Here is a 27,564-nt window from a genome sequence, read left to right as displayed (position 1 = left end):
AGTGCTGCTGTGAGATTCAGAAACGTCAACTTGTCGTCGTGTGTCGAGAGCCCGTGCGGTTTAAATACACTGTGAGCGAACTGAAAGGCTATTTTATTTTACCGGGGAGGTGTTTAATTTACATCATATGAATGTAGTCGATATATTACTGAACTGAAAGTCAGTTTTTTTCCGTTATGGAAAGTAAACCGGTTCCCGCGAAGCTCCTGAACGCCGCTCCTCCGTACGGACACATAATCAGTCATGAGAAATGGAGAGGATCAACACTCGTGCAAAGCTTTAAAGGTTGGTCATTCACATAAATGTGTGCTTTCCTGAACAAGTCAGAAGATTCACACCTCTGAAACACTCTTTATTTACAGTGACAGGCGCAATAGTGTTGCTAAAGCTAATGTAACGTTATACTAATAGATTTTTACATATACTGTATATATCTATAATGTGTAACGTTAACTTACTGAGGTAAAGTTGTTCACACATTGGGACTTAAACCTATATAATATAATTGAAGTTCACACATTGGGACTTAAACCTATATAATATGATTTAAGTATTCTTTGCTAACTCTAAACAGGGAAATCATAGTAGAAACAGCCTATTCTTTTCGGCTTAGTTCCTTTATATTTTGGAGTCGCCACAGCAGAATGAACCGCCATATTAGACATGTTCAGAGATAATTAGTTCTTGCTAATGTTGTTTTGCTATCTTTCTTACATGGGATTTCAGACCAAATATTCAAAGTAGCATAATAAAAAAATGTAGGGATTGTGCCAAAAGTTGTCACTCTTTAAAAACGTGTTAATATAAAACCTACTTTACCTCAATCTCTTGTTCTACCTCTTGTTCAACCTCCAGATTTCCTGACTAACTGCATCTCTGTTTAATGTTTATCTTTTTTTCATATTTATTTTGTGTTGTCACTTGTCACTTTATGTACACTGAAAGCTTCTGTAGCCTAAACAAAGTCCTTGAGTGTGTGAAGCACACTTGGCAATAAAACTGATTCTGATTTTTTATTTATTTATTTTTTTGAGTGTGTTTGTTCTTTGTATAAATTATTTATTTATTAGTTTGCTGTTTATAATTTTTATTTGTTTATTGATGCTATTTGAACTTTACTGTTGACTTTACAATTGACACTTCTTGTTTTGTATGTTCTTTCAAGCATAACAGAATAACATAACTTTCCATTAGAAGAAAACGATTGTAGATGTACACTATTGATAATCATGGATGTTGTGTAGTTTTAACACACAAAAGAGAGCTCCACAAGAAAATGACGGACATTAGTGTAAACACTGACTTTCAAAATAACAGGTCAATCTCTAATATAGCCTTTTTTAATTTGGTTAAAGTTTGATTAGCCTTTTACATTTCGGCATAATTAAGACACCCACTAAGATGACATTCAGTTTTAGTAGTTTTCATATAAATAAGGTGGTACCACTTTATTATAAGGTTTAATAGTTAATGCATTTACTAACATAAACTAATCATGAATAACACTTGTAAAGCATTTTTTAATCATAATCAAACATTTACTAATGCATTATTAACATTCAAGTCCATGCTTGTTAACATTAGTTAATGCACCATGAGTTAACGAACTAACAATGAAAACTGTATTTTCATTAACTAATGTTTATTAACATGAATATATAGTGTAGTTAATGTTTTGTTCAATGTTTGTTCATGTTAGTAAATGCATTACTTAACATTAACTAATGAACCTTATTGTAAAGCGTGACCAATAAGGTTTGTGCATATTTAACTGGAATTATTAAAATACATTAACATGTCCATGATCCATTTCAGTTGTAAACTTTAAAACTTTATACTTCGCTACTATCATTTAAACCCCTGGTTGGCCCATTTGTCATCAATACATCTTTTGTAAGAAACTGAACGTAATCTAAAACATAACAAACTTTGTACAATCATATATCCATGTTGTTTTATATGTGTTTCATTTTGGAACATTATTTCTCCCATATTTTAGATTTTATTTTCAAAATTCAATTTGAAGCATAATTTTGAAGAGTTAACGTTATATGCAAGAATATAATTTATTTTTATTAATAATAGTATTATTATTTGATGCAGACATCCAAATGGTATTTGGGCAATTTACTTTTAATTATTGTAGGTTTTACTGTTGTTGTTTTGATTAGAGTGACATATAAAGTGTTTTAATTTACATTTTCATTTGAATTTATATTGCTTTTAACAGAATGTTGTTCAATATTTGTGGCTGATTTCATATTTTAATTTAACATTTAAGACTTTAATTCTGGTTAAAGTTTTTAGTGTTACATAAAATTGTACCATGGTAATTAATCATACATTTAACACTAGTTACACCTTAACACTAGTTCGTTTTTAAACTAGTTTTTATTTATCCCTTGCTTTTAGTTGTGTGTTTTAAATTTGAAAAATTAGTATAATGACAGTTAGTCTAGTGTTTGTGATGCATCTTGTTTTCTCAAATTATTTATTGATGTCTCTGTATGTTGTCTTTGTTCTCAGGAAGTGTAAAGATGATCTTCGAGGAGGAGCTCGGTGTTGTCGACTTCTGTCTCAGTAACAAGACGTGTGTCCTCTATGTGTCAGAAAGTGACCTGGTGGCAGGAAACGGCTACAAGAGGAAGATCGTCCGCTTTAGAAATGTACATATAGACTCATTTGATATTTTAGAGCTTCACAATTAAATTATAATAAACAATTTAGTTATGTTGATGGATCTAGAGGTCCCCTGCTAAAAATTTAGATTTTTTTTCAAGCTCTTTCAAAATAAATATAAGCATCACCACATGAATTGTACATACACAGACACATTTTGTTACTTTTTTTGCATGAACTATACCTTTAAAAAAACAAATAAAGTTAAAACTAGAAAATTGTATAATTAAAAGATTTTTAAAAATCACACACACACACCACACACACACACATAAATTGTCGATTACACAGGTAACATTAATCTGTGCTTACTACTTTAACCTGCTTTTATTAAATGTGTTTTTTTTTTGTGTGTGTGTGTTAATAATAATTTAAGAAATGTAGCAAAGAAAGCTCCAGGATGATTTCACACTGAATAACCCGAATATAATAAAATTGCTTCATCAAAATCATTCATTAATTTTTCTTTCAGTTTAGTCCCTTATTTATTAGGTGTTGCCATAGTGGAATGAACCACCAACTATTCCATCATATGTTTTACCCTGCAGATGCCCTTCCAGCTGCAACCCAGTACTGGGAAACACCCATACACACTCACATTTACACACACACTCGTACACTACGGCCAATTTAGATCATCTAATTCCTCTATAGCGCATGTGTTTAGACTGTGGGGGAAACCGGAGAACCCTGAGGAACCCACGCCAACACGGGGAGAACATGCAAACTCCACACAGAAACGCTTACTGGCCCAGCTGAGACTTGAATTAAACAATCTCCTTATCACAGTGTTAACCACTGAGCCACCGTCATCAAAATGATCATTTTTCATTTAGATTTGCTCTCATCTTTCTCCGATTCCATAAACATGGGGCTGGAAAACAGTGTTGATGTTGATAAGCCAGAGTAAGTGCTTGTGCTGTTTCCTGCAGGCGAACAGTGGTCTGCAGGCTGTAGTGATCGTGGAGAAGACTCGAGTGAGCGAGCAGTATTTCAGCGCACTGCAGAAGTTTGTGGTTTTGGAGCTGGGTTTGACTCTTCTGCCGGTTTCCACCTCGGCTGAGGCTGCTCAGCTCATCGCTCAGCTGGTGAGTACATCACATGGTCAACCTGTCACTCACATGAGATCCACCAAAAGGAAACCACAATATTCATTTTCCTTCGGCCTAATCTCTATTTTAGAGGTCGCCACAGCGGAATGAACCGCCAACTATTCCGGTATATGTTTTTTATGTAGTGGATGCTGCATAACACACTCATTCACAGACACTCTCGTACACTAGAGACAATTTAGTTTATTCAATACCCCTATAGCGCATGTGTTTGGACTGTGGGGGAAACCGGATCACCCGGAGGAAACCCACGCCAACACAGGGAGAACATGCAAACTCCACACAGAAATCCCAACAGATCCAGCCAGGACTCAAACCAGCGACCTTCTTGCTGTGAGGTCTAACCACTGATTCACCGTGCCGCCCCTTCATTCACATTATACCTATGAATTAATAAGAACTCGTATAAAGATGTGATGCGCGTCTGTGTTTCTTAGGTGTTTGGACAGAGTAAGGAGAACCCGTTTCGCCGCAGGACGGTTTCCCGCCTGCTGGAGCCGCTGGTGTTGAATCTTGTCCAGCAGATCCCTGGAGTGGGGAAGGTGAAGGCCCAGCTGCTCCTGCAGACATTTCCCAGCATCCTCCAGCTCAGCCGAGCCTCAGTCCAGGAGCTGGAGCCTGTGGTGGGTCCGGCCACAGCGCAGCACATCAGGGGCTTCTTCCACAATCAGATCACTTAGAAAACACACACACTCGCGTTACTGGAGTAAGAGAAGAATAAACACTATTTAAGCACTTTTTTTATTTTAAACGGTGCCTCGATTCAGTATTAAAGGGATAGTTCACACAAAAATTAAAATTTGCACTATTTACTCTCCCTCAAGTGAGTTTCTTTATTAACACTAAATAAAATATATCGAAGAGAGCTGAAAAACTATAACCGTTACCGCCTGCTAAGGGAAAAAAAGTCAAAATTGTTACTTGGGAAATTCAAAAATATGACTTAAGTCAAAATTATGTAGAAATTATGACTAAAAGAGCCCCTATTGTGCATTAAATAAGACCGTATTTTGGTTTTGGGGATTTCCAACAACAGGCTGATTTGCATGCAAGGTTAAAAAACACTTTTAATTGTCTTATAATATGCATTTATGTTTACCCAATTACGACTCCGATATGATTCATTTAGTGATTCATTTGTGCCCAAACTCCTCCTTAGCGTGATGCTAATCTGTGCTGATTGGTTCGATGATCCAGTTGTGATTGGTTGACTGTGTTCAGCATGAGATGGGGAAAAAATGCCCACCGCGGCTTATCAACAAGTAGTCAGAGTGCAGAGAGTGTGCGTGAGCCCAATGCAGGAGTGCATTAAAGCAAAGCAGTTAAACACCAGCATATTACTCTGTTCTTAACCATGACACACATTCAGTATTAATCCACAAAATGGCACAAGCTAAGCTAGTTTGAAACTTGACCAACACGTGTGTAAGAACGGGTGACTGTGGCCGAAGCAAAGTCAAACGGCCGAGGATCGCCAGCTCACAAACACATCGCCAGCTTAAATACATAAACAAAGCAGCACGTTTTCTTTTTTTTTATTATTATTTTCTTTTAGGGGTTTTCACCTTTATTTGGCTAGGAAAGTGGAGATTTTACAGACAGGAAAGAGTGGGGAGCAGAGATAGGGAAAGGATCGGCAAAGGACCTCGAGCTGGGAATCGAACTCGGATCGCCATGAGCACCTTGGTGCTATGTGTCGACGCACTAACCACTAGGCTATTACCGCCGACAGTGGCACGTTTTCAACATGGATTTAGACGCGATATGAGAATATAGAGTTAACCAGACACACTACAAGCGTTTACAAATAACAAAACACAATTAAATGCATCTTTTGCAAGCTAGAGAAAAGGAGACAGCCATTTTAATCACACTTACTTACACTTGTGAAGTGGAGGAAGAAACTGGTCCATGAACTGTGTACTGATAAAGTTCCTGTCAAGCTCCGACAAAATGCCATGCATCAATAGTCTTTTCTGATCCCTTCTTTAAAAAATGTCTGCGAATCCGCCGTTGTACGTGTGTAGGTTGCTGAAGCACGCGTCAGAAAAATGACAGGAACACAGCACAAGGCTGGGGCTATAATGCTGAGGTGTTTTTGCAAAACTAAACTTCAACCACTGACTCTTCACAGCCTCATCTTTGAGTAAATAACACTAACTTCCCCTCACACTTCAGAGCACAGCGTCAACATGACATGATTCAACCGGGATCTGCTACAGTCTTTGTCTTGAGTTTCATATCGACATCAGACTCGTTACAGCGGCAATTCAATCGAACCACTATGAGTTGGCTCTTTTATCGATGAATTGATAGTTTTAAACACCAGCACTTTCAGATTTAAGTCTGTGCTAGATATTTCACTCAGAGCTGTGTTACACACTGCATGACAGGTCATTGTCAAAAACCCATAATAGGGGCTCTTTAAAAAAAGTCAATTATTACCTAGTAAGTCAAAATTATGATTTACTTGGTCAAAATTAGTAGATGAAAAGTCTAAATTATGACTTAAAAAAACTAAAATTAAGTGACACATTTCTATGGTTGTTTGTCGCCACCTATTGGTATTACAATGTCATTTCTACATTCTTTAAAAATCATAATTTTTACTTTTGATGTCACTTTTACTTGGTTAAGTCTCATAATTTTAACATTTTAAATCATAATTTTTACTTTCTCTTGTAATTATGATTCAGTAAATCATACTTTCAGCAACATTTTAAGCAATAATTTAGATTTTTTTATCAGAATTTAGATATCATCTTGCAATTTTGTCATAGTAGCTTATAATTTCAACTTTTTAAATCAGAATTCTGACATGTCTCATAATTTAGTCATAGTAGCTCATGATTTTGACTTTTTAAATCAGAATTGTGACATATATCTCATAATTTAGTCATGGTAGCTCAATTTTAGCTGTTTAGAGCATGTTTTTTTTCTTACCAGGCAGGAGCGAGTTTCCATACCATTGACTTCTATAGTAGGAAAAACACAAACTATAGGAAGTCAATGCTTACAGAATTCCAACATTTTTCAAAATATCTTCTTTTGTGTTTAACAGAAGAAAGAAACTTGTAAAGGTTTGAACCCAGTAAATGATATTATTTTGAATTTTTGGTGAACTATCCTTACTGTAGTAGAATGTGTTGCCATACATCACATCATTTTCTGCACTTAACAGGAGTTTTAATGGATGGACAAAAGGTGGCGCTGACGACTCATTTCAGAATGTTGAGCTGTTTTTGTGCACCACTTTATTGTACGAGTACACAGTGTGAAGCCCTGTGAAAACATATTGCTATTGTTATTATTATGTTTATTTTTAATTATCATTATAAGTTACAAAAATTATCATATAATTGGTGAAAAAGTGTGCTTAAAGGGGTTGTTCATCCAAAAACGAAAATGTGCGGGCTATTTACTCTCCCTAAAAACCTTTATGAGTTTCTTTCTTCTGTTAAACACAAAAGAAAAGGTTGTGAATAAAGCTGAAAACGATTGACATGTTTCCAACAAGTATCTTTTGTGTTCAACAGAAAGAAACAAAGGTTTAAAACAAGCTAAAGGGTGAGTATTTTAATTTTTTGGGGTGAACTATACCTGTAATATTCTAATTTATTTGCATATATAAAAGAGTCTGGCTAGTATAAACTTTCAATTGTGAGATGTAAAGGAACTGACTTACTGGTTATAATTACCTTTTTGTTAATTTACTTATGTGTGGCACAAAGTGAAACGACTTATTTTCTGTCAGATAAGTTTTCCGAGTCCTGTTTTTATGTCTTTATTTTATTGTATTACTCCGAATTCAGAGATAAAATAAATAAATGCTGTGAGATGTAAGCCTTATAACTTGCTATTTTGAGAGAATATTGTGTTTTTAATACATGCATGGCAAGAAAGAGTAAGTAGCTTTAAGTAAACATGCAGTTATGACCATAACTTTTAGTTGTAAACTTATTTTAATTTTTTATAATTCTGAACGATAATTTTGATTAATTATAAACCTAAAAAATTTATTTATTATTTGCTATGTGAGATTGTGAGATAAAAATGTTCTTATCATATTTTTTAAATTGTTTCTTTATTAATGATATAACAAAAAATAATCTCAACAAATTGTTTTTGTGTTAATTTAACAAGTTTTAAACAGGTTTTGACTTTTTTTTTAGTTTTTAAGTTGAGATTATTTGAAAAGTTTGGTTATTTTAACTAATACATTTTAGGCAGCAATAATTATTTTACAATGTATGCAGTGGTGCGTTTAATATGTATTACACTGTGAAAATGATCATGTCAACATATAGTTTCAAGTTAATTTCACTAGTTTTAGTTAGTAAATCAAGTTATGACCATTATTTTTAGTTATACAAAGTTTAACCTAACATTTATTTTTGCCTGAATAATGTAAATTGAGATGACAAAAATTAAGGCGGCAATGATTTATTAGTGTATTATACTTTTATTTAAATCAAATTCAACAGATTTGATCTTAAGATGCTAAAAATGCCAAAACTCAGGATATAAAAAGTTGGATCTGATTTATAAAAGTTGTAGAAACCTTCCTAAAAATGAATGTACACACCATAATACATTTTAATTTATTCATGAATTTATTATTATGGCTCATAATATTATTTGAAGTAGTTAAGCAGATATTTAAGTTAAATTTGTTTACAACTGCGTGTATTGACGTACAGTTGAAGTCAGAATTATCCGCCTCCCTGTTTATTTTTTCCCCCAATATCTGTTTAAAGGCAAAGTTTTTTTTCAACACATTTCTAAGCATGATAGTGTTAATAACTCATCTCTAATAACTGATTTATTTTATCTCTCATGATGACAGTAAATCATATTTGACTAGATATTCTTCAAGACACTTCTATACAGCTTAAAGTGACATTTAGAGGCTTAAATATAGGCAGGACAGGGTAATTAGGCAAGTTATTGTATAATGATGGTTTCTTCTTAGACTATCGAAAAAATAGCTTAAAGGGGCTAATAATCCTGACATTAAAATGGTGTTTAAAAAATAAAAACTGCTTTTATTCTAGTCGAAAAAAAACAAAAAACAAATAAGAATTTCTCCAGAAGAAAAAATATTATCAGACATGCTGTGAAAATTTCCTAGCTCTGTTTAACATCATTTGGGAAATATAAAAAAAATAATAATTTAAAGGGGGGCGAATAATTCTGACTTACGCAAGTTTCCTCCACGTTTGAGACCCCCATTTTCAGAAGTTTAAATGATTTCTAATTTGATTCATAAATGCTCTGATCTCCGTGATCTGCTGGTTTTCTGCTCCACTGGCTCTTTAAGTGTCTCTCTTCTGGCACAAACTCAGGGTTTTCCTTCTGGAGCACAAAGCGGCTCTTCTGAACGGCTTTCCTGAGCAGCTCCTTTATTCCGGAGCTCAACCGCAGATTCACGACTTGACTTCTTAAATTACACACTGAGCTTTTTTTAAGGGGGTCGAGTAAACCTTTGCATTGTAAACACAAGGTTTCAGTGGATGTCACACAATGTAAAAAAAATGCATTTCTTAGATTTTTTTTTTGTCTTGTTTCCTAAATATCTAAATATTTACAAAAAATCAAAACACATAGTCTTGTTTCATATATTATTTAATAAATAATATATGCTAAAATTAAGTGAGTTTTTCCCCTTAAAATGAGCTAAATATCTTTTTTTAATGAAATGTGGTCAGCAAAATAATCTCATCTCAAAAGGAAAAACAAGACTATTTTGCTTACCCATGCATTCATTGGCCATCATTTAGCTTGTTTTAAGTAAAAACTCACTTACTCTTCATTTACACTTCTGAAAATCAGTCTTGTCTAGAAAATGCTTTGATTATAAGAGTTTTTAGACATTTGGACTTAGAGAGAATACAAAAAAAAATAAGTATAAGAATTGTTTTGCAGTGCAGAATTGCATTAGTAAACACGCTAGATAACATGTATTTATTTAGTCTACGATGGTTATATCGAGTATATATATGCACATTTGTGAAGTAATTGAATGAAATGACCATGCGTGATTTGTCGTATATGTTCCAGAGCGCGAGTGACTCGTTAACATTCAGGCCGGGGAGCGCGCGGCGCCTGCGCGGCCTTTTCACCGTGTTTCAATCCTCTGGAGCGAGCTGAAGAGAGGAGGGCCAGCGCTGTGTTCCTGCTAGAACTGAAATGGATGGAGTTGAGAGGAAAAAGACAGAGGCTCGGAGGAGCATCATGAAAGATAGCGAGCTCAAACGAGACTCCGGCATCCCTGAGCGCGTGACACTCAAGAAGGAGATCGGGCTGCTGAGCGCGTGCACGATCATCATCGGTAGGAGACGCTTACTTGTTTTCTTTTTGTTTGTGCTTCAGTTTTACTACGTTAAAACGTGCGACGACCGTCTTTGTTAGTAGTTACACAACCTGAAATAATTTTCCAAGTTATAAATAATGAAAGTATATAACATTATTTAAGTTTTTTTGCTTAAATGTTGAGTTTAATAAGATTTTCTTGTTGTTTTTTACTAACCTTTTCCAAGTGCAAATAGTTTTTGCTGAGGATTGTCGATTATATAAAAATATTCTGCATTATAGACTTTTAAAGCATGTTATACGATTAACTAATTGATAATTGAGTTATATTTATTATATATTATCAGTTCTACGTAGTGAATATGTTTGTAAATATATTAAGTAATTATTTATTACTGCATAAAAAAGGAAATGTTAATAAATGTGATTGTTTTAGTATCCTACATTATGTTCTTATTATTTTATTATATAACTGTAGCTTATTTTACCGGTTTTAATGGAGGAATTGATTAAAAAACTTTATAAAAACATAATTAACTCTGACAAAAATAAAAAAATAAATGTATTCTATGCATATCTAACATGCACCATGAGACATAAATAGCTTATTGATAAATACAGTGGTCAACAAAAATATAAAGGTAAGAAAATATGCTGTTTAATATTGACTTAAACACATTAATATTGTTTTTACTAATGTTGAAAAACTAAATATTAACTGCATTGCAATAATTAAAGAATCTCAGCTACAAGTCGAATCACTAAAAACAAAATTTTCAGTGAGTCTCAACAACTAACAAGTGTCAAACAACAAAGCTGGCAGACCTCTTTAACTTCACTTGCATTTAATAAGTTTAAAATCAACATCCGGCAAATGTGGGCCCCTTCAGATGTGTTTGTCCTCTTAAAAGGGGCCGAATGGAAGCCAAGGCTTGGGATGGCAGCGGGTCTTTGACGGGCAGCAGTGGATTATTTATGCCCGCTGTTACGTAACTCGTTGTACGACACTTGTGTGCCTGAGAGAAGAGCTGCCAGCAGCGGCTCGGAGAAAAAGAGGCCTTCATTGTGTGCTGTAAAAACTCTCACAGGTACTACAGCAGCGCCTCTGTGTTTCTGGAAGATGCATTAGCGTCCACTTCAGATTTGGGCTGCTCTAAATAAAGGGAAAAGAAAATATTTGTTAGCTTTGTGTGTTATGGCAGCTCAAGGAGCAGAGCTAGCAAGTGCGATAGATAGATAGATAGATAGATAGATAGATAGATAGATAGATAGATAGATAGATAGATAGATAGATAGATAGATAGATAGATAGATAGATAGATAGATAGATAGATAGATTTTCATTTAAACTTTGAGATAAATGTTAAAGAGTTAATGTTGTGTTGGAGTCTCCTACATGCATCTAAGGTCAAAATTTTTTTATTTCTTATAAATTTGTCTTTAATTCGAGTCATTATGTGATGATTTCAATGCGATTCAGTTGAATCAATTCAGGGCTTAAGGTCTGTCTCCTTCTATAGGTCAGCTCTGATTGGTCAGCTGGCCAAGTCTGTTTTGATTGGTCTTTCTGTATCTAATCCGTGGATGAAACATTGGCTGTGTCCAAAATCGTGTACTTCCACACTTTATAGTACGCTAAAACAGTATGCGAACCAGGTAGTATGTCGGATTTCATAGAATTAAAAAAACAGTATGCGAGAAGGATCCAGATGACCTGCTACTTCCAGCAAAATTCTGAAGTGCGCAGCTGATGGACGCTACGCTATCCTATGATGCACTGTGAAAGAATTCATGACATCCATGCAACTGACATGTGTTATGACCCATGGTCTTGGGTCGAGGCCGCAACATAAAAGAACACCAGACAAATAAAACTCACTTTTATGATTTAAAATACCCTTTATTAGTCTTTTTTTGTTGTCTTTATATATATATATATATATATATATATATATATATATATATATATATATATATATATATATATATATATATATATATATATACATATATACATATTTTTATATTTATATATATATATAAATAAAATAAAAAAAATGTAAATATATATATATATATATATATATATATATATATATATTTATATACATATATATATATTTATATATTTATACATATATATATTTTTTATATTTATATATATAAATAAATAAATATATATGTTATATATATATATTATATATATTTATATATATATTTTTTTATATTTATATATATATATATATAAATAAACAAAGAGTACACTCTAACTAAACACCTAAATGAAACTAACTACACTTAACAAAATAACAGAAATAAAAAAATACTAAATCTACTCTCACCTCCCTATGTATAAAAACAGGAGAAAATATTTACATAAAAGAAAAGTGTGGCGTCTAACCCCTACTGCTTCTAACCGTGAACAGAATTCAATATTTACATTATCAACAAACAAACCAAAAACAACATAATAGGAAAGGGAAACATGGATGGATGTACAACCAAGAGTTAAAATGCACACACCAACATGGGAAACACAATCAAAAATAGCACTTAGCAACAGAATAGTTTTTTATAACACACCAAACGCAAAACAACACGCCAATCAAACTCGCTCCCCCGCCCCATGCCCGGTTTCCCTTTTTAAAGAACGCCTTGGGTCACTCCAGCCAATCCCAGGGCACGTCGTCTGCGTAACTAGGGCGGGGCCTGCAGATGTAAAGAGAGGGAGAGAAAGGCTGCGTCCAAAACCGCATACTTCCATACTATATAGTACACTAAAATCAGTATGCGAGTAGTATGTCCGAATTCATAAGCTGCGTCCCAAATCGCATACTTACGCACTATTGGACGCCATTTTGTAGTATAAATAGTGTAAGTAGTGCGTTCACATTGAAAACTCTAAAAATAATAAGTGCACTTTAATTACCCGGATGATGCACTCATTCAGCCGCTAAAGTGAAGTGTGTAATGATGGACACTTCACGCACTCAACGGCCGCAGGTTTGCTCACGTAGCGGAAAAGTCGTAGCTATCGGGCTCACATGTTGGATAACTTTATTTATTTTGGATGGTGAAAGCAAAATTCTTTTACGAGAGTGATTATAGCGCCTCCTGATGGTGAATGCGGTTATACTCACGGCAGGTATTATTTGATAATTCGGTCGTTTATTTCACTGATTTGGCAAACGTCATTAGGGAAACGGTTTGAATTTCCGCTTAGTAAAAAAACATTAGTGTGCCATTTGGGACGACACTACATACACATACTATCCTGTTGAGTGTGTAAGTGCATAAGTACATAGTGCATGAGTGCATAGTGTATAGTGTGGGACGCAGCTATAGAATTCGAAAATCAGTATGCGAGAAGAACCCGTATGGCTTACAACTTCCGGCGAGATTCTGCGCTATCCCATGACGCCCCACGAGTTAATTCATGAATGGGAGTAAATCGGCGCAACTGACGCAGGTAGGTCACGTGACCATGATAAAATGGCGGATGTAGTACTTCCGAATTCCATTCATACTCTTCACATTCATTCCGTATGGAACGTACTTTTCTAACGGCCAAGTAGTACGTTTAAATTCAAATGCAGTACCTACTGAGTAGTAGGTGGTTTCGGACACAGCCAGAGACTAAGCCCCTTTCACACATCCAGACCTTTCCGGAAAATTGCCGGCAATTTTCCGGAAAGGTTGTATGTGTGAACAGGTCCTTTTTGAAGATACCGGTAAATTCGTTCTGGCTGTTTTCCGGAAAGAGAAGTTGTAACATTACCGGCAATTTGCCGGAATGCTGCGCTGTGTGAACGCAGAAGGAAGATTCCCGTAATAAGCGAGTGCACGTCTAGAACGTGCTGACGTGAGACGTCTGCTTTAGCCAATCACAACAGTCAGACGCATTTACGTCCGCGCGGTTTGTGAGGATAAATGCCTTTGAATATTTTTCCAGACACATTTAGCTGCTAGAAGTTAGTCAGATCACGTTTATATGTTCTTCTTAATGCCAACTGTGTAAATAATCATCGATGAGATGCTTATGATAAGCCGTTGTTTGTTTACCTTCAAGCTTTGCGTGCGCCTATGAGCGCCTGCACACGCACATATTATGAACATCTCGACATGCGAAAGTGATCCTGCGAAAGTTGTTCACAATATTGATCATCCACAGAGTTTGTAATGTAGTCAAATGTTTACAAATACAAGCGCAGCCGTTTAAAGCTCATTTGTGGTGAATGATGTCAGAATATACCGGTATTAAGGAATGGATGTGTGAATGCTCTTTTCCGAAAAAAATTTCCGTAACGTCCTCGCCTGTGTGAACAGCGCTTTTTTCAATATACCGGTAAAGTCGTTCCGGAAATTTTCCAGATATTTACCGGTATCACTGTGTGAAAGGGGCTATTGAGAGGTCACGTGATCATGACAGAATAACGGATGTAGTTACATCCAAGTTCCATTCATACTAACATTCATACTGTATAGAACACAGTTCCAGTGGTCAAGTAGTACATTTAAATGCAGTACCTACTGAGTAGCCGGTGATTTTGGACGCAGTCATATTGCCCATGTCAAAGTATTTGTATGTCGCTTGAAGGCGGGTATTATGCAAATAGATTACTTTGATCATATTGATGTATATTGGTAGCAGCAAAAAATTGGAAATTGTTGAAATGAAGTGTAGTGCAGACCTGTTAATAATGCTGCTGTTGTGTGTTTGCTCAGGGAACATCATCGGCTCTGGGATCTTCATCTCTCCTAAAGGTGTTCTGGAGCACTCGGGCTCTGTGGGTTTGGCTCTGGTGGTGTGGATGTTGGGTGGAGGCGTCGCTGCTCTCGGCTCCCTCTGCTATGCTGAGCTGGGCGTGACCATACCCAAATCTGGAGGAGACTATTCCTACGTCACCGAGATCTTCGGCGGACTCGTGGGGTACGACATGTGTGACCAAACACAGGGGTGGAAAACAGACTTAAAAGTACAGATACAGAAAATATGTGGCTAAAATGAATCCACTCCCATTTATTAGAGACACATCCCATTTATTAGATGCTCCTTCCCTATATCAGCAGCTCCTCCTCTTCACTAACAGCTCCTCCCCTTCAACATCAGCTCCTCCTCTTTATTAGTAGCCCCTCCTCTTCATCAGCAGCTTATCCTCTATATCAGCAGCTTCTCTTCTCCATCAGTAGCTCCTCCTCTTCATCAACAGCTCCTCCTCTTTATTAGTGGCCCCTCCTCTTCATCAACAGCTCCTCCTCTTTATCATCAGCTCCTCTTCATCATCAGCTCCTCCCCACCATCAGCAGCTCCTACTCTCTATCAGTAGCTCCTCCCCTCCATCAGCAGCTCCTTATCTCTATCAGTAGCTCCTCCTCTTTATCATCAGCTCCTCTTCATCATCAGCTCCTCCCCACCATCAGCAGCTCCTACTCTCTATCAGTAGCTCCTCCCCTCCATCAGCAGCTCCTTATCTCTATCAGTAGCTCCTCCTCTTTATCATCAGCTCTTCCTTTTCATCATCAGTTCCTCCTCTTCATTATCAACACCTCTTCATCAGTAGCTCCTCCCATTTATGAGTAGCTCGTCCTCTTCATCAGTAGCCCCTTCTCTTCATCATCAGCTTCTCCTTCATGAGTAGCTATTCCCCTTCCTCATCAGCTCTTCCTCTTCATCATCCGCTCCTCTTCATCAGCGTGTCCTCCTCTTCATCATCAGCATCTCCTCCCATCCATCATCTGCTTCTCCTTCATGAGTAGTTATTTCCCTTCATCATCAGCTCTTCATCATCAGCTCCTCCTCTTCATTAACAGCTCCTCCTCTTCACCATCAGTTCCTCCTTTTCACCTCCAGTTAGTCTTCATCAATAGCTCCACCCATCATCATCAGCTCCTCCTTTTCATCAACAGCTCCTCCTTTGCATTAGTAGCTCCACCCCTTCATCATCAGCTTCTCCTCTTCATCAACAGCTCCCCCTCTTCATCGGTAGCTCCTACCCTTCATCAGTAGCCCCTCCCCTTAAACATCAGCTCCTCCCTTTCAACAGTAGCTCCTCCTCTTTTTCAGTAGCTCCTCCCCTTTATCATCAGCTACTCCTCTTCATCAATTACCCCGCCCCTTAATTATCAGCCCCTCCCTTTCAACAGTAGCTCCTTCTCTTCATCAGTAACTGCTCTTCTTCATCATCAGCTGCCCCTCCCATTCATCAGTAACTCCTCCTTTTCGTTAGTTTCTCCTCCCCTTCATCATCATCTCCTCATCTTGATGCTTCAGCTCCTCTTCATTAGTAGCCCCTCCTCTTCATCAGTAGCTCCGCCCATTCATCAGTAGCCCCTCCCCTTCATCATCAGCTCCTCCCTTTTATCATTAGCCCCTCTCCTTCATCAACTCATCCTCTACATCAGTAGCTCTTCCCCTTTAACCACAGCCCCTCCCATTCTCCACAAGCCCCTCCCCTTTCAAGTTAGCAAGTGAATCTCTGATCACTGAATGCATGAAAGAAAGTGTTCAACACTCCACACTGTTTATCACTTGCATAAGCTCATCATCCAGATATTGAGATTTTTTCTGTGTGAACGCACTTTTTATTCAACGAAATGCATGAAATAAAATTATGTCTAAAAACATTGAATCTTTTTTTTTTTTGCAATCAAGTGTTTTACACCTGCTCAATCCTGAATGAATAAGCAATGAAGGTTTTTTTGTGCAGGTTTCTGCTGTTATGGAGTGCAGTATTGATCATGTATCCCACCACACTGGCAGTTATAGCGCTCACCTTTTCCAGCTACGTGCTTCAGCCTGTGTTTCCGCACTGTGTTCCTCCATACATCGCCACACGCATGCTGTCCGCCATCTGCATATGTGAGTGCTGGGCTTCATAACTAAACTAACGAACTAACTAACTAACTTACTATTTATCTATCAAAAAAATTGTGTTTTTTTTCTGGTCAACCAAGTGGAACTGCATGCATAATGGCTGTTTTCAAACAGGTTTCTTAAAATTCTCACCTATTACTACTGGTTTTAGAAAGGAAAATGTGTCTTTTAGACCTCTTTTTTTCTGTAGGATACAAAAGGTTATTTAATTATATTATATTATAGGGCTGTCCTGCCTATAAATGGTAGAAAATATCCAGTATTTGTATTTAGAAAAACAAATTATATCAATAATGTAATTTAAATGAAAAGATTGTGTATATCGTTTTGGTTGTTTGCAATGTTTAGGAAGTCCTTTAAATGCTTGTGTCTTTTATTTTAATCGAATTTGATCATGTCATGATGATAGTTTTTGATCCTTTATAATGAAAATTTGCCACTTTATCTCAGAAATGTCCCTTTCTCACAATTACATGCTCATATCACACAATTCTGACTTTATAACTCACAGTTGTGACTTTCAACCTCAGAATTATGATATTTTCTTGCAATTGCAAGTTTATATGATGTAATTCTGACTTTAAAACCTGCAATTACAAGTAAAATTTTTTTGCATTTTTACATCTCCAGTTTTGACATTTGCAATTGTGACTTGATCTCAGAACACTGACCTTTTTCTCATCTCTTTTCATCAAGTTATGTCAAGCAAATCTGACTTTATTATTCAGAAACGCATTTATATGTCGAATACAGACTTTTTTCTTACAATTGCAAGTTTATATCATGCAATTCTGACTTTATAACCTGCAATTTCAAGTTTAAAAACTAAATTGCAGTTTTATATCTCCAGTTCTACCAATTATAACTCACAATGGTGACTTTTTATCATAGAACACTGACTTTTTCACGCAATTGAAAGTTTATATCATGCAATCCTGACTTTATTTTTCAGAAATACAAGTTTATATCTCACAATTCTGACATTATCTCAGATTTCAAACTTTTTTTTTTCAATTGTGAATTTCTTTCTCAGAATTATGAATTTTTTTGCAATTGTACGCTTTTACAATTCTGACTTTATAACCTGCAATTTCGAGTTCAAAAACATCTAAATTGCAATTTTATATTTCCTGCTCTGACTTTACAATTTGCAGTTGTGACATTTCTCAGAATACAGACTTATTTCTCGCAATTGCAAGTTTATATTATGCAATTCTGACTTTATTTTTCAGAAAAACAAGTTTATATCTCACAATTCTGACTTTATCTCAGATTTCAAACTTTTTTCTTTACTTGCGAGTGTATAACATGCAATACTGACTTTATTTTTCTGAAACACAAGTTTATATCATACAATTCTGACTTTAAAACTGACAATTGTGACTTTATATATCTAAATTTGAACTATTTTCCACAATTGTGAATTTATATCTGTGCATTTCCTTCTTTATAATCTGCAATTTCTAAATTCTAAAAATCTGTGACTTTTTTTCTTGCAATTGCAAGTTTATATCATGCAATTCTGTTCCGACTTCATAACTTTTATACATTTTACCTCTCACAGTTCAGAGAAAAGTGAAAAAAGAACAATTAAAGAGTCGCAATGAGATTTAAAAACATGTATTCAGTGACTAAAGCAAGCCTCCACAGGGGAATGTCCTAAACACAGGCCCAGATGTGATGCAGAACCTGCGGCTGCTGGAGGTGCTGTGGGTCTCCAGCATGTGATTTACCGCATTAACTCTCATTATTCAGGACTCATTCACACAAACCAGAGCAAGAGAGCGGCAGTAAAACACAAGGCCCTCCATCTCTCCACACAAAACGCTCTTTGCTCCTGCTTTTCATTCTCACCCAGAGTTATTTGTTTCAATTGGGCTTAAATGCCTCTCGCTGGAGGAGAAAGAGCATGAAACATTGTGTGAGCAGTGACACTGATGGATGAGCCCACAGAAGGGCTGTTCTTTAGCACATTTCTACACTGTCCGAGAGAGCTGCAACTTAAGAAAACACCAGCATATTAAGAAAACGTCTTTGCACGTGTCCTGCAAATCCTCACCATGCAAAAACAAATAACAAAATGCACTGCAGAGCCTCACAACAGGAAAAAAAAGGAAGAAAAACATGCTGCAAATCATTTCAACATAAGAAAACCTTCTGCAAATGCATGCAAGTTGACTGAAGTTAGTACGTTGTGTTTGTTTTATGTTGTTCTTTCCATCATTAGCCCACTCAAAGGGCTGGGACACTTAGCTGCTACTGTATTTACAGTTCATCCAGAAAGTATTGATAGCGCTTCACTTTTTCCACATTTTTTATGTCACAGCCTTATAACCTAACAAGCTCCGTCAGGTTGTATGGGAAGTGACGGTGTACAGCCATTTTCAGATCTCTCCTGAGATGTTCAATAGGATTTAGGTCAGGGCTCTGGCTGGGCCACTCTTATTTTAAATCCTCAATGCCTAACTGGACTAAATAAGCAGCCAATTAGGTCATAGTTAATGGTAACAGTGTGAAATGTAGCTTAAAATATAGTGACCCATATTTTTAAAGACTTTTTTTCCTCAAAATGAGCTTTGTTTCCTGCATTGAGCCACGAATCTTCACTTTAATATAACGTAATAATTTTACACTTAATCACTATTTAATAACACTTCTCTTGTGTGATATTACTTAAATAGAACATATAGCTTAAGGTTTTATTCATATCTTTATTCAGAAATGTTTTTTACAGAGGGAAATGTTCATAAATAATTTGCTTAATTATTCTAAAAAAGTTGTGATTGTTTTATTTTTTCTGGCTGTTGCAGTATTTTCTGAATTATGAATAGAGATGCAAAATGACTATAATACTGTAGGTAAAATATTTAAATAATGAATAAAATAAATAGATACATAGAAAAAAGAATATTGAGTATGACTGCACATTTCTGTTGAAGGTATGTATGCAAATTACTGCATGTTATTTGATTAAATAATGCCTTATTTCCATACTTAAACATAACATTTTAGAAAACGTAAAAAAAATTTGGTTCCTAATCTAATCATGGGTGACATGGTTGCGCAGTGGGTAGCACAATCATCTCACAGCAAGAAGGTCGCTGTTTCGAGCCTCCGTTGGCATTTCTGTATGGAGTTTGCATGTTCTCCCAGTGTTGGTGTGGGTTTCCTCCGGGTGCTCCGGTATCCCCTACAAGTCCAAAGACATGCGCTATAAAGGAATTGGGAAAGCTAAATTGTCCGTAGAGTATGTGTGTGAGTGTGTATGGGTGCATCCACTGCGTAAAACATATGCTGGATAAGTTGGCGATTCATTCCCCTGTGGCGACCCCAGATTAATAAAGGGACTAAGCGAAAATGAAATGAATAAATGTAATCATTCTGCTGTGGTTGTATAATGACAACTATGCATTTCTGTTTGTTTTGTTTTAGCCTCTCTCCTGTAGTGTTTTGCCTTGAGTGAATCAGTTTGTGTGTGTTTGCAGTGTTTTTGACGTGGGTGAACTGCTACAGTGTGCGTTTGGCCACGCGGATCCAGGACGCGTTTACCGTCGGGAAGCTCCTGGCTCTGGGACTCATCATTACTGTGGGATTAGTGCAGATCTGTGGAGGTGAGAGAGACGTGTGTGTGTGTGTGTGCGTGCGTGCGTGCGTGGTGATATATTGGCTTAATCAGTTTAAGAAAAGCTTTTGGTAGTCACCAAATACAATTAGTCAGTGTTCAGATTGTGTCAGATGTCATCTGTCTTGACGATATGTGTGTGTTTGTAGTCGTCCAGTTAACAGATATGTTGGTCTGCTTAGGTAACTATGAGAGTCTGACCCCGCAGACGGCGTTCACCTTTAATAAAGCTCCGTCTATAGGCCAGATCGCCCTGGCTTTTCTTCACGCCTCCTTCGCCTTCAGTGGATGGAACTTTCTCAACTACGTTACAGAGGAAGTGGTCGATCCCAGAAGGTCAGTCTGAAATCACTCATAAAACATACCTGGATTTACAAAATTGCCTGGTTGGTTGGTTGCTTGGTTTAATTTTCTTGGTTTGATTTGGTTGGTTGTTTAGTTGGTTTGATTTGGTTTATCTGGTTGCTTGGTTGCCTGATTAGTTTGATTTTATTGGTTTGACTTGATTTGGTTGGTTGATTTGAGTTGGTTGGTTGGTTGGTTGGTTTGAATTGATTTGGTTGGTTGATTGATTTGATTTGATTTGGTTGGTTGGATGATTTGGTTGGTTGGTTGATTTGATTTGATTTGATTTGATTTGATTTGATTTGGTTGGTTGGTTGGTTGGTTGGTTGGTTGATTTGAGCTGGTTAGTTGATTTGGTTGGTTGGTTGGTTGATTTGAGCTGGTTAGTTGATTTGGTTGCTTGGTTGGTTTGATTTTCTTGGTTTGATTTGGTTGGTTGCTTAGTTGGATTGATTTGGTTTATCTGGTTGCTTGGTTGCCTGATTAGTTTGATTTGGTTGGTTGGTTTGTATTGATTTGGTTGGTTGATTTGAGCTGGTTAGTTGGTTGATTTGACTTGATTTGGTTGGTTGGTTGGTTGATTTGAGTTGGTTGGTTGATTTGTTGGTTGATTGATTGGTTGGATGATTAGGTTGGTTGGTTGATTTGAGTTGGTTGGTTGATTGGTTGATTGATTAGTTGGTTGGATGATTGATTGCTTGGATGATTTGGTTGGATGGTTGGTTGGTTGGTTGATTTAAATTGGTTGGTTAATTGGTTAATTGGTTGGATGGTTGGTTGGTTGGTTGGTTGGTTGATTTGAGTTGGTTGGTTGATTGGTTGGTTGATTAGTTGGTTGGTTGATTGGTTGGTTGGATGATTTGGTTGGTTGGTTGGTTGGTTGGTTGGTTGATTGGTTGGTTGGATGATTTGGTTGGTTGGTTGATTAGTTGGTTGGTTGATTGGTTGGTTGGATGATTTGGTTGGTTGGTTGGTTGGTTGGTTGGTTGATTTGAGTTGGTTACTTAATTGGTTGATTGATTAGTTGATTGATTGATTAGTTGGTTGGTTGATTGATTAGTTGGGTGGTTGATTGGTTGGTTGGATGATTTGGTTGGTTGGTTGGTTGGTTGGTTGGTTGGTTGATTGGTTGGTTGGATGATTTGGTTGGTTGGTTGATTAGTTGGTTGGTTGATTGGTTGGTTGGATGATTTGGTTGGTTGGTTGGTTGGTTGGTTGGTTGGTTGGTTGATTTGAGTTGGTTACTTAATTGGTTGATTGATTAGTTGATTGATTGATTAGTTGGTTGGTTGATTGATTAGTTGGGTGGTTGATTGATTGGTTGGTTGGTTGATTTGGTTGGTTGATTTGACTCATTGCTTGAGTGACAAAATCAAACGTTTTCTTTGATTGTTGCCAATCCACAGAAATTATACAGTTCTTATGTCGGCACAGGTATGATATAATTGATAATTAAGTTTCTTTTATGTTTAAAAGTCCTTACTGTAAATATAAGGTTTTTTGACTGGTAACATGTAGGCGCAGAGCAATCCACAGGTTTTTTAACCCATCATTGAGTTCATTTATTTGCTTATGTTAATGTGTGAAAATGAATTTAGTTTTTATAATAATGTCATTAATATCATAGACTAATATGCAAACGTTTATAGGATTTATTTACAATACAGTTTGTGATGTAATAAATATTATATGAGAGACTTACCCAAAAAAATGGTAAATATTTATATTTATCTTATGTATAAATCTTAATTTCATAAATGTATAACTGGTTTTGTGATGCTATGTGGCTGCATATGCAAATGTGTATATTACATTTTTTATTTCTCTCACACTCTCTCTCTCTCTCTCTCTCTCTCTCTCTCTCTCTCTCTCTCTCTCTCTCTCTCTCTCTCTCTCTCTCTCTCTCTCTCTCTCTCTCTCTCTCTCTCTCTCTCTCTCTTAGAAATCTGCCCCGGGCCATCTACATCTCCATTCCACTGGTGACATGTGTGTACACCCTCACAAACATCGCCTACTTCTCCTCCATGTCTCCTGAGGAGCTGCTGTCCTCAAACGCAGTGGCTGTCGTAAGTGCTATTTTTTTTTACTACCAGATTATTAACAGTGTTACTCTTACAAAGCTTTCTTAGCAGCTTTGTTTCGTTTGCTGTAGACGTTCGGTGAGAAGCTTCTCGGGATGTTTTCCACACTCATGCCCATTTCTGTGGCTCTGTCAACTTTCGGGGGCATCAATGGTTACCTGTTCACCTCCTCCAGGTCTGTGCATTTCAATATACCTTTACCTTGCATCAGGAGGACTTGGGAAACTTATAAAATCCAAAAATGTGAATTATTTATTTTCACTTTTTTCTAAGAAAAAAAATGACTGTTTGTTTTAGGCAATGTGTGCTTTAATTTCAGTTGTTCAACATTAATGTTCAATAAATAATCACCGATAGCTGATAGTGTGTGTTTCCTTCAGTTATTTTAAAATCAAGTGATGCACCCTTCATTCAATTATCTCTGACTGGTAATATGTGAGCACATTTACAAGACATAACTTCTCAGTGAACTATGAGGGCAAAAAAATTAAATAAATAAACAAAATAATTGTTCATTACTCCTAATCAAAATGTTTCCTATTATTTACTCTATTATTATTATTATTACTATATTCTTATTATTATAGTTCATAATCAATATTGCTTCACTTCTATAAGGTCTTCATATAGCTATTAGTTACACCATAAAGCAGTATTGCTATTTAAGTTACTGGCTCTTGCTCTATATATGAATATTTTTATGCAAAGCACTGCAGGCTATGACACTGATTTGTTTATTTCACTGTACAGGTTGTGTTTCTCTGGGGCTCGTGAAGGACATTTACCCAGCCTTCTGGCTATGATCCACTTTAAGCACTGCACACCGATCCCAGCTCTGCTCGTCTGCGTATGGAAATCTCATTTATGTACAGTTGAAGTCACAGTTACGTGCCCTACTCTGCTTTTTTTTTTGTTATTTGTTTTTAAAAATTTCCCAAATTAAGTTGAACAGATTCAGGAATTTTTTTCACAGTATTTCCTATAGTATTTTTTCTTCCGGGAAAAAGTCTTATTTGTTTTATTTCAGCTAGAATAAAAGCAGTTTATTTTTTTTTACTCATTTTAAGGTCAATATTATTAGCCCCTTTAAGCAATATTTGTTTTGGATTGTCTCCAGAACAAACCACTGTTATACAATGACTTGCCTAATTACCATAACTTACCCTAATATACCTAGTTAGGCCTTTAAATGTCTCTTTAAGCTGTATACTAGTGTCTTATCAAAGATAAAAGAAATCAGTTATTAGAAATGAGTTATTAAACTATTATGTTAAGAAATCTGTTGAACAAATCTTCAATCTGTTAAACAGAAATCGGGAAGCAAAATATACATAATTTAGGAGGGCTAACTATTCTGACTTCAACTGTACTCATATATGTTTATGTTCAAGTTTGTTTCCATTAATTCAATCTTTTTTTCCTGCCATCTTCCAGTGCACGGCCACAATTGTAATCCTGTGCATTGGAGAAACCCACAACCTCATAAACTACGTCTCTTTCATCAACTACCTCTCCTATGGAGTCACTATTGCCGGCCTGCTGTACTACAGATGGAAGAAGCCAAACTTATACAGGCCGATTAAGGTGTGAATATACAGTTCTTATTTGTATGTTCTTAAGATGTATTCATACACTATTCTCATGTGCATTTTGACATATTGCATACAGTTGAAGTCACAATTATTCGCCCTCCTGTGAATTTTTTTTTTTACATTTCCCAAAGGATGATTAACAGGGCAAGGAATTGTTCACAGTGTTTACTATAATATTTGTTTTATTTTGTCTGGAATAAAAGCAGTTTAAAAAAAAAACATTTTAAGCTCAGTATTATTACCCTCTTAAGCAATATTTGTTTTGGATTGTTTACAGAACAATCACCCTAAAAATCATGAGATCTGCAATCAACATCTGCTGTCAGATCATGTTTTGGTATTTGAGCATGTGTGTGCTTCTCTGTGCGCTCAGGTGAGTCTGCTCGTGCCTGTGTGTTACCTGCTCTTCTGGGCTCTCCTGCTGGCTTTCAGTTTGCACTCGGAGCCGCTGGTGTGTGGAGTGGGTTTGGTCATTATGCTCACTGGAGTACCGGTTTATTTCCTGGGGGTTTACTGGAAAGACAAGCCCAGATGCATATATGACTTCACAGGTAAGGGGACTCGATGTGAATGCCGTCTGCTGTTAAAAACTAGCCTAGATTATCGTCTGCTGTTAATAAGCTAGCATAGAGCGCCGTCTGCTGTTAAAAACTAGCCTAGATCACTGTCTGCTGTTAATAAACTAGCCTAGAGCGCTGTCTGCTGTTAATAACTAGCCTAGAGCGTAGTCTGATGTTAATAAACTAGCCTAGCGCACTGTCTGTTGTTGATAAACTAGCCTAGAGTGCAGTCTGCTGTTAATAAACTAGCCTAGAGTGCTGTCTGCTGTTATTAAACTAGCCTAGAGCACTGTCTGCTGTTAATAAACTAGCCTAGAGCGTTGTCTGCTGTTAATAAACTAGCATAGAGCGCTGTCTGATGTTAATAACCTAGCCTAGAGCACCGCCAGCTGTTATTAATCTAGCCTAGAGCATCATCTGCTGTTTATAAACTAGCCTAGAGGACCATCTGCTGTTAATAAACTAGCCTAGAGGACCATCTGCTGTTAATAAACTAGCCTAGAGCATCATCTGCTGTTTATAAACTAGCCTAGAGCATCATCTGCTTTTAATAAACTAGCCTAGAAGACCATCTGCTGTTAATAAACTAGCCTAGAGCACCATCTGCTGTTAATAAACTAGCCTAGAGCACCATCTGCTGTTAATAAACTAGCCTAGAGCACCATCTGCTGTTAATAAACTAGCCTAGAGCACCATCTGCTGTTTATAAACTAGCCTAGAGGACCATCTGCTGTTAATAAACTAGCCTAGAGGACAATCTGCTGTTAATAAACTAGCCTAGAGCACCATTTGCTGTTTATAAACTAGCCTAGAGCACCATCTGCTGTTTATAAACTAGCCTAGAGCACCATCTGCTGTTTATAAACTAGCCTAGAGGACCATCTGCTTTTAATAAACTAGCCTAGAAGACCATCTGCTGTTAATAAACTAGCCTAGAGTGCCATATGCTGTTACTAAACTAGCCTAGAGCAACATCTGCTGTTAATAAACTAGCCTAGAGGACCATCTGCTGTTTATAAACTAGCCTAGAGGACCATCTGCTGTTTAAACTAGCCTAGAGGACCATCTGCTGTTTAAACTAGCCTAGAGGACCATCTGCTGTTTATAAACTAGCCTAGAGGACCATCTGCTGTTTATAAACTAGCCTAGAGGACCATCTGCTGTTTATAAACTAGCCTAGAGGACCATATGCTGTTTATAAACTAGCCTAGAGGAACATCTGCTGTTAATAAACTAGCCTAGAGGACCATCTGCTTTTAATAAACTAGCCTAGAGCACCGCCAGCTGTTTATAAAATAGCCTAGAGCACGTCTGCTGTTCATAAACTAGCCTAGAGCACCGCCAGCTGTTAATAAACTAGCCTAGAGCACCGTCTGCTGTTAATAAACTAGCCTAGAGCACCGTCTGCAGTGAAGCTTTTGCCTAGAGCACCGTCTGCAGTGAAGCTTTTGCCTAGAGCACCGTCTGCTGTTAAAACTAAGCTCAGAATTGACGTGAGAGAATAGTGATGCATTTAGAAAATCTCAGGATCGATGCAGAATCAATTTCTCGAACAATTTTTATTACTGGACACATCCCTCACTGCTGACTGGCCGTGTTTTGGGACGTTTCAGAAAATGAGCGCATGTTCATTTGTGGTCTTTGTTTTCCAGAGTGGGCCACATATCTGGGACAGCGAGTGTTTTTTGTGGTTTTCCCACAAATCGACCCCATTGAGTTGGCAGAATGGACTGACAAATCCTCCTTCACAAGCAAATCTTCGGGACACCTTTGAGTTTTGATTTACGTTAATTTGGCAGCTCTTCACTTAAAATAAACGATGCCTTGTAATAGTAGTAGTAGCAGCAGTAGTAAAAGAGGGAAATGAAACAATAACCGCCTCATTTATTTCAATGGGGAGTGTATATGTGAATGTCTGCTTCCTGCTTTTATGGATCACGTTGCTCACTGTTTGATTTAGGAGTGTTATTTTGAAGCCCTGTAATTTGTTATTGGGTTTCGCTCTGTTGATACATGTACAGAATCTCTGCTCTCTTTTGTACAATACTTCATCTGTGATGCCTTATAATCACATAACCGATTATACAGACACTGCTGTAAATACATTTAAAGACTTTCTAACAACGTTCACTCTTCTCAGTTTGGGCTGTTAGTCTGAAATGACGGTGTTCCCTTCAGGTACATTTCCAGAATGTGGTTTGTGAAAGAATTGCTTAAAATGACTGACGAGAGATTGAAAGTCAGATTTATTAGCCCTCCTGTTACATTTTAATTTCTAATAACTGATTTATTTTATCTTTGCCCTGATGACAGCACAAGATATCTGACTAGATATTTATAAAGACACTAGTGTTCAGCTTAAAGTCACATTTTAAAGCTTCTCTAGG

At 36.7% G+C, this 27,564-nt stretch overlaps 2 protein-coding genes across 3 annotated transcripts; both read left to right on the top strand.

The window, feature by feature from the left end:
* On the top strand, positions 1-10,122 carry faap24 (FA core complex associated protein 24). 2 transcript variants are annotated; one of them, XM_073942112.1, is made up of 5 exons: positions 1-285; positions 2,527-2,666; positions 3,612-3,767; positions 4,229-4,414; positions 9,852-10,122. In XM_073942112.1, exons 1-5 carry the CDS (start codon positions 177-179, stop codon positions 9,939-9,941), a joined length of 681 nt encoding a protein of 226 aa, XP_073798213.1. In that variant the 5' UTR covers positions 1-176; the 3' UTR covers positions 9,942-10,122.
* slc7a10b (solute carrier family 7 member 10b) lies at positions 9,922-27,307 on the top strand. Its single transcript, XM_682733.9, has 11 exons — positions 9,922-10,122; positions 14,829-15,033; positions 16,811-16,962; positions 20,463-20,588; positions 20,782-20,935; positions 22,887-23,010; positions 23,097-23,200; positions 23,776-23,872; positions 24,460-24,609; positions 24,991-25,168; positions 26,830-27,307. Exons 1-11 carry the CDS (start codon positions 9,981-9,983, stop codon positions 26,949-26,951), a joined length of 1,554 nt encoding a protein of 517 aa, XP_687825.2. The 5' UTR covers positions 9,922-9,980; the 3' UTR covers positions 26,952-27,307.
* The last annotated feature ends 257 nt before the right edge of the window (positions 27,308-27,564 follow it).

Source organism: Danio rerio, chromosome 25 (assembly GCF_049306965.1).
Source record: "Danio rerio strain Tuebingen ecotype United States chromosome 25, GRCz12tu, whole genome shotgun sequence".
In the NCBI taxonomy this organism is placed as follows: domain Eukaryota; kingdom Metazoa; phylum Chordata; class Actinopteri; order Cypriniformes; family Danionidae; genus Danio; species Danio rerio.
The sequence above is the reverse complement of the archived record's forward strand: the minus strand, read 5'-3'. Positions and strand labels throughout refer to the sequence as shown.

What these genes read in the sequence shown, in the direction of transcription:
- faap24 (XM_073942112.1), top strand. Translation starts at nt 177, where the DNA reads ATGGAAAGTAAACCGGTTCCCGCGAAGCTCCTGAACGCCGCTCCTCCG. An exon ending in AGATCGTCCGCTTTAGAAAT is followed by an intron (nt 2,667 to 3,611) that starts GTACATATAGAC and finishes TGTTTCCTGCAG; the next exon opens with GCGAACAGTGGTCTGCAGGC. An exon ending in CTCAGCTCATCGCTCAGCTG is followed by an intron (nt 3,768 to 4,228) that starts GTGAGTACATCA and finishes TGTGTTTCTTAG; the next exon opens with GTGTTTGGACAGAGTAAGGA.
- slc7a10b (XM_682733.9), top strand. Translation starts at nt 9,981, where the DNA reads ATGGATGGAGTTGAGAGGAAAAAGACAGAGGCTCGGAGGAGCATCATG. An exon ending in ACTTATACAGGCCGATTAAG is followed by an intron (nt 24,610 to 24,990) that starts GTGTGAATATAC and finishes CTGTGCGCTCAG; the next exon opens with GTGAGTCTGCTCGTGCCTGT. An exon ending in ATGCATATATGACTTCACAG is followed by an intron (nt 25,169 to 26,829) that starts GTAAGGGGACTC and finishes TTTGTTTTCCAG; the next exon opens with AGTGGGCCACATATCTGGGA.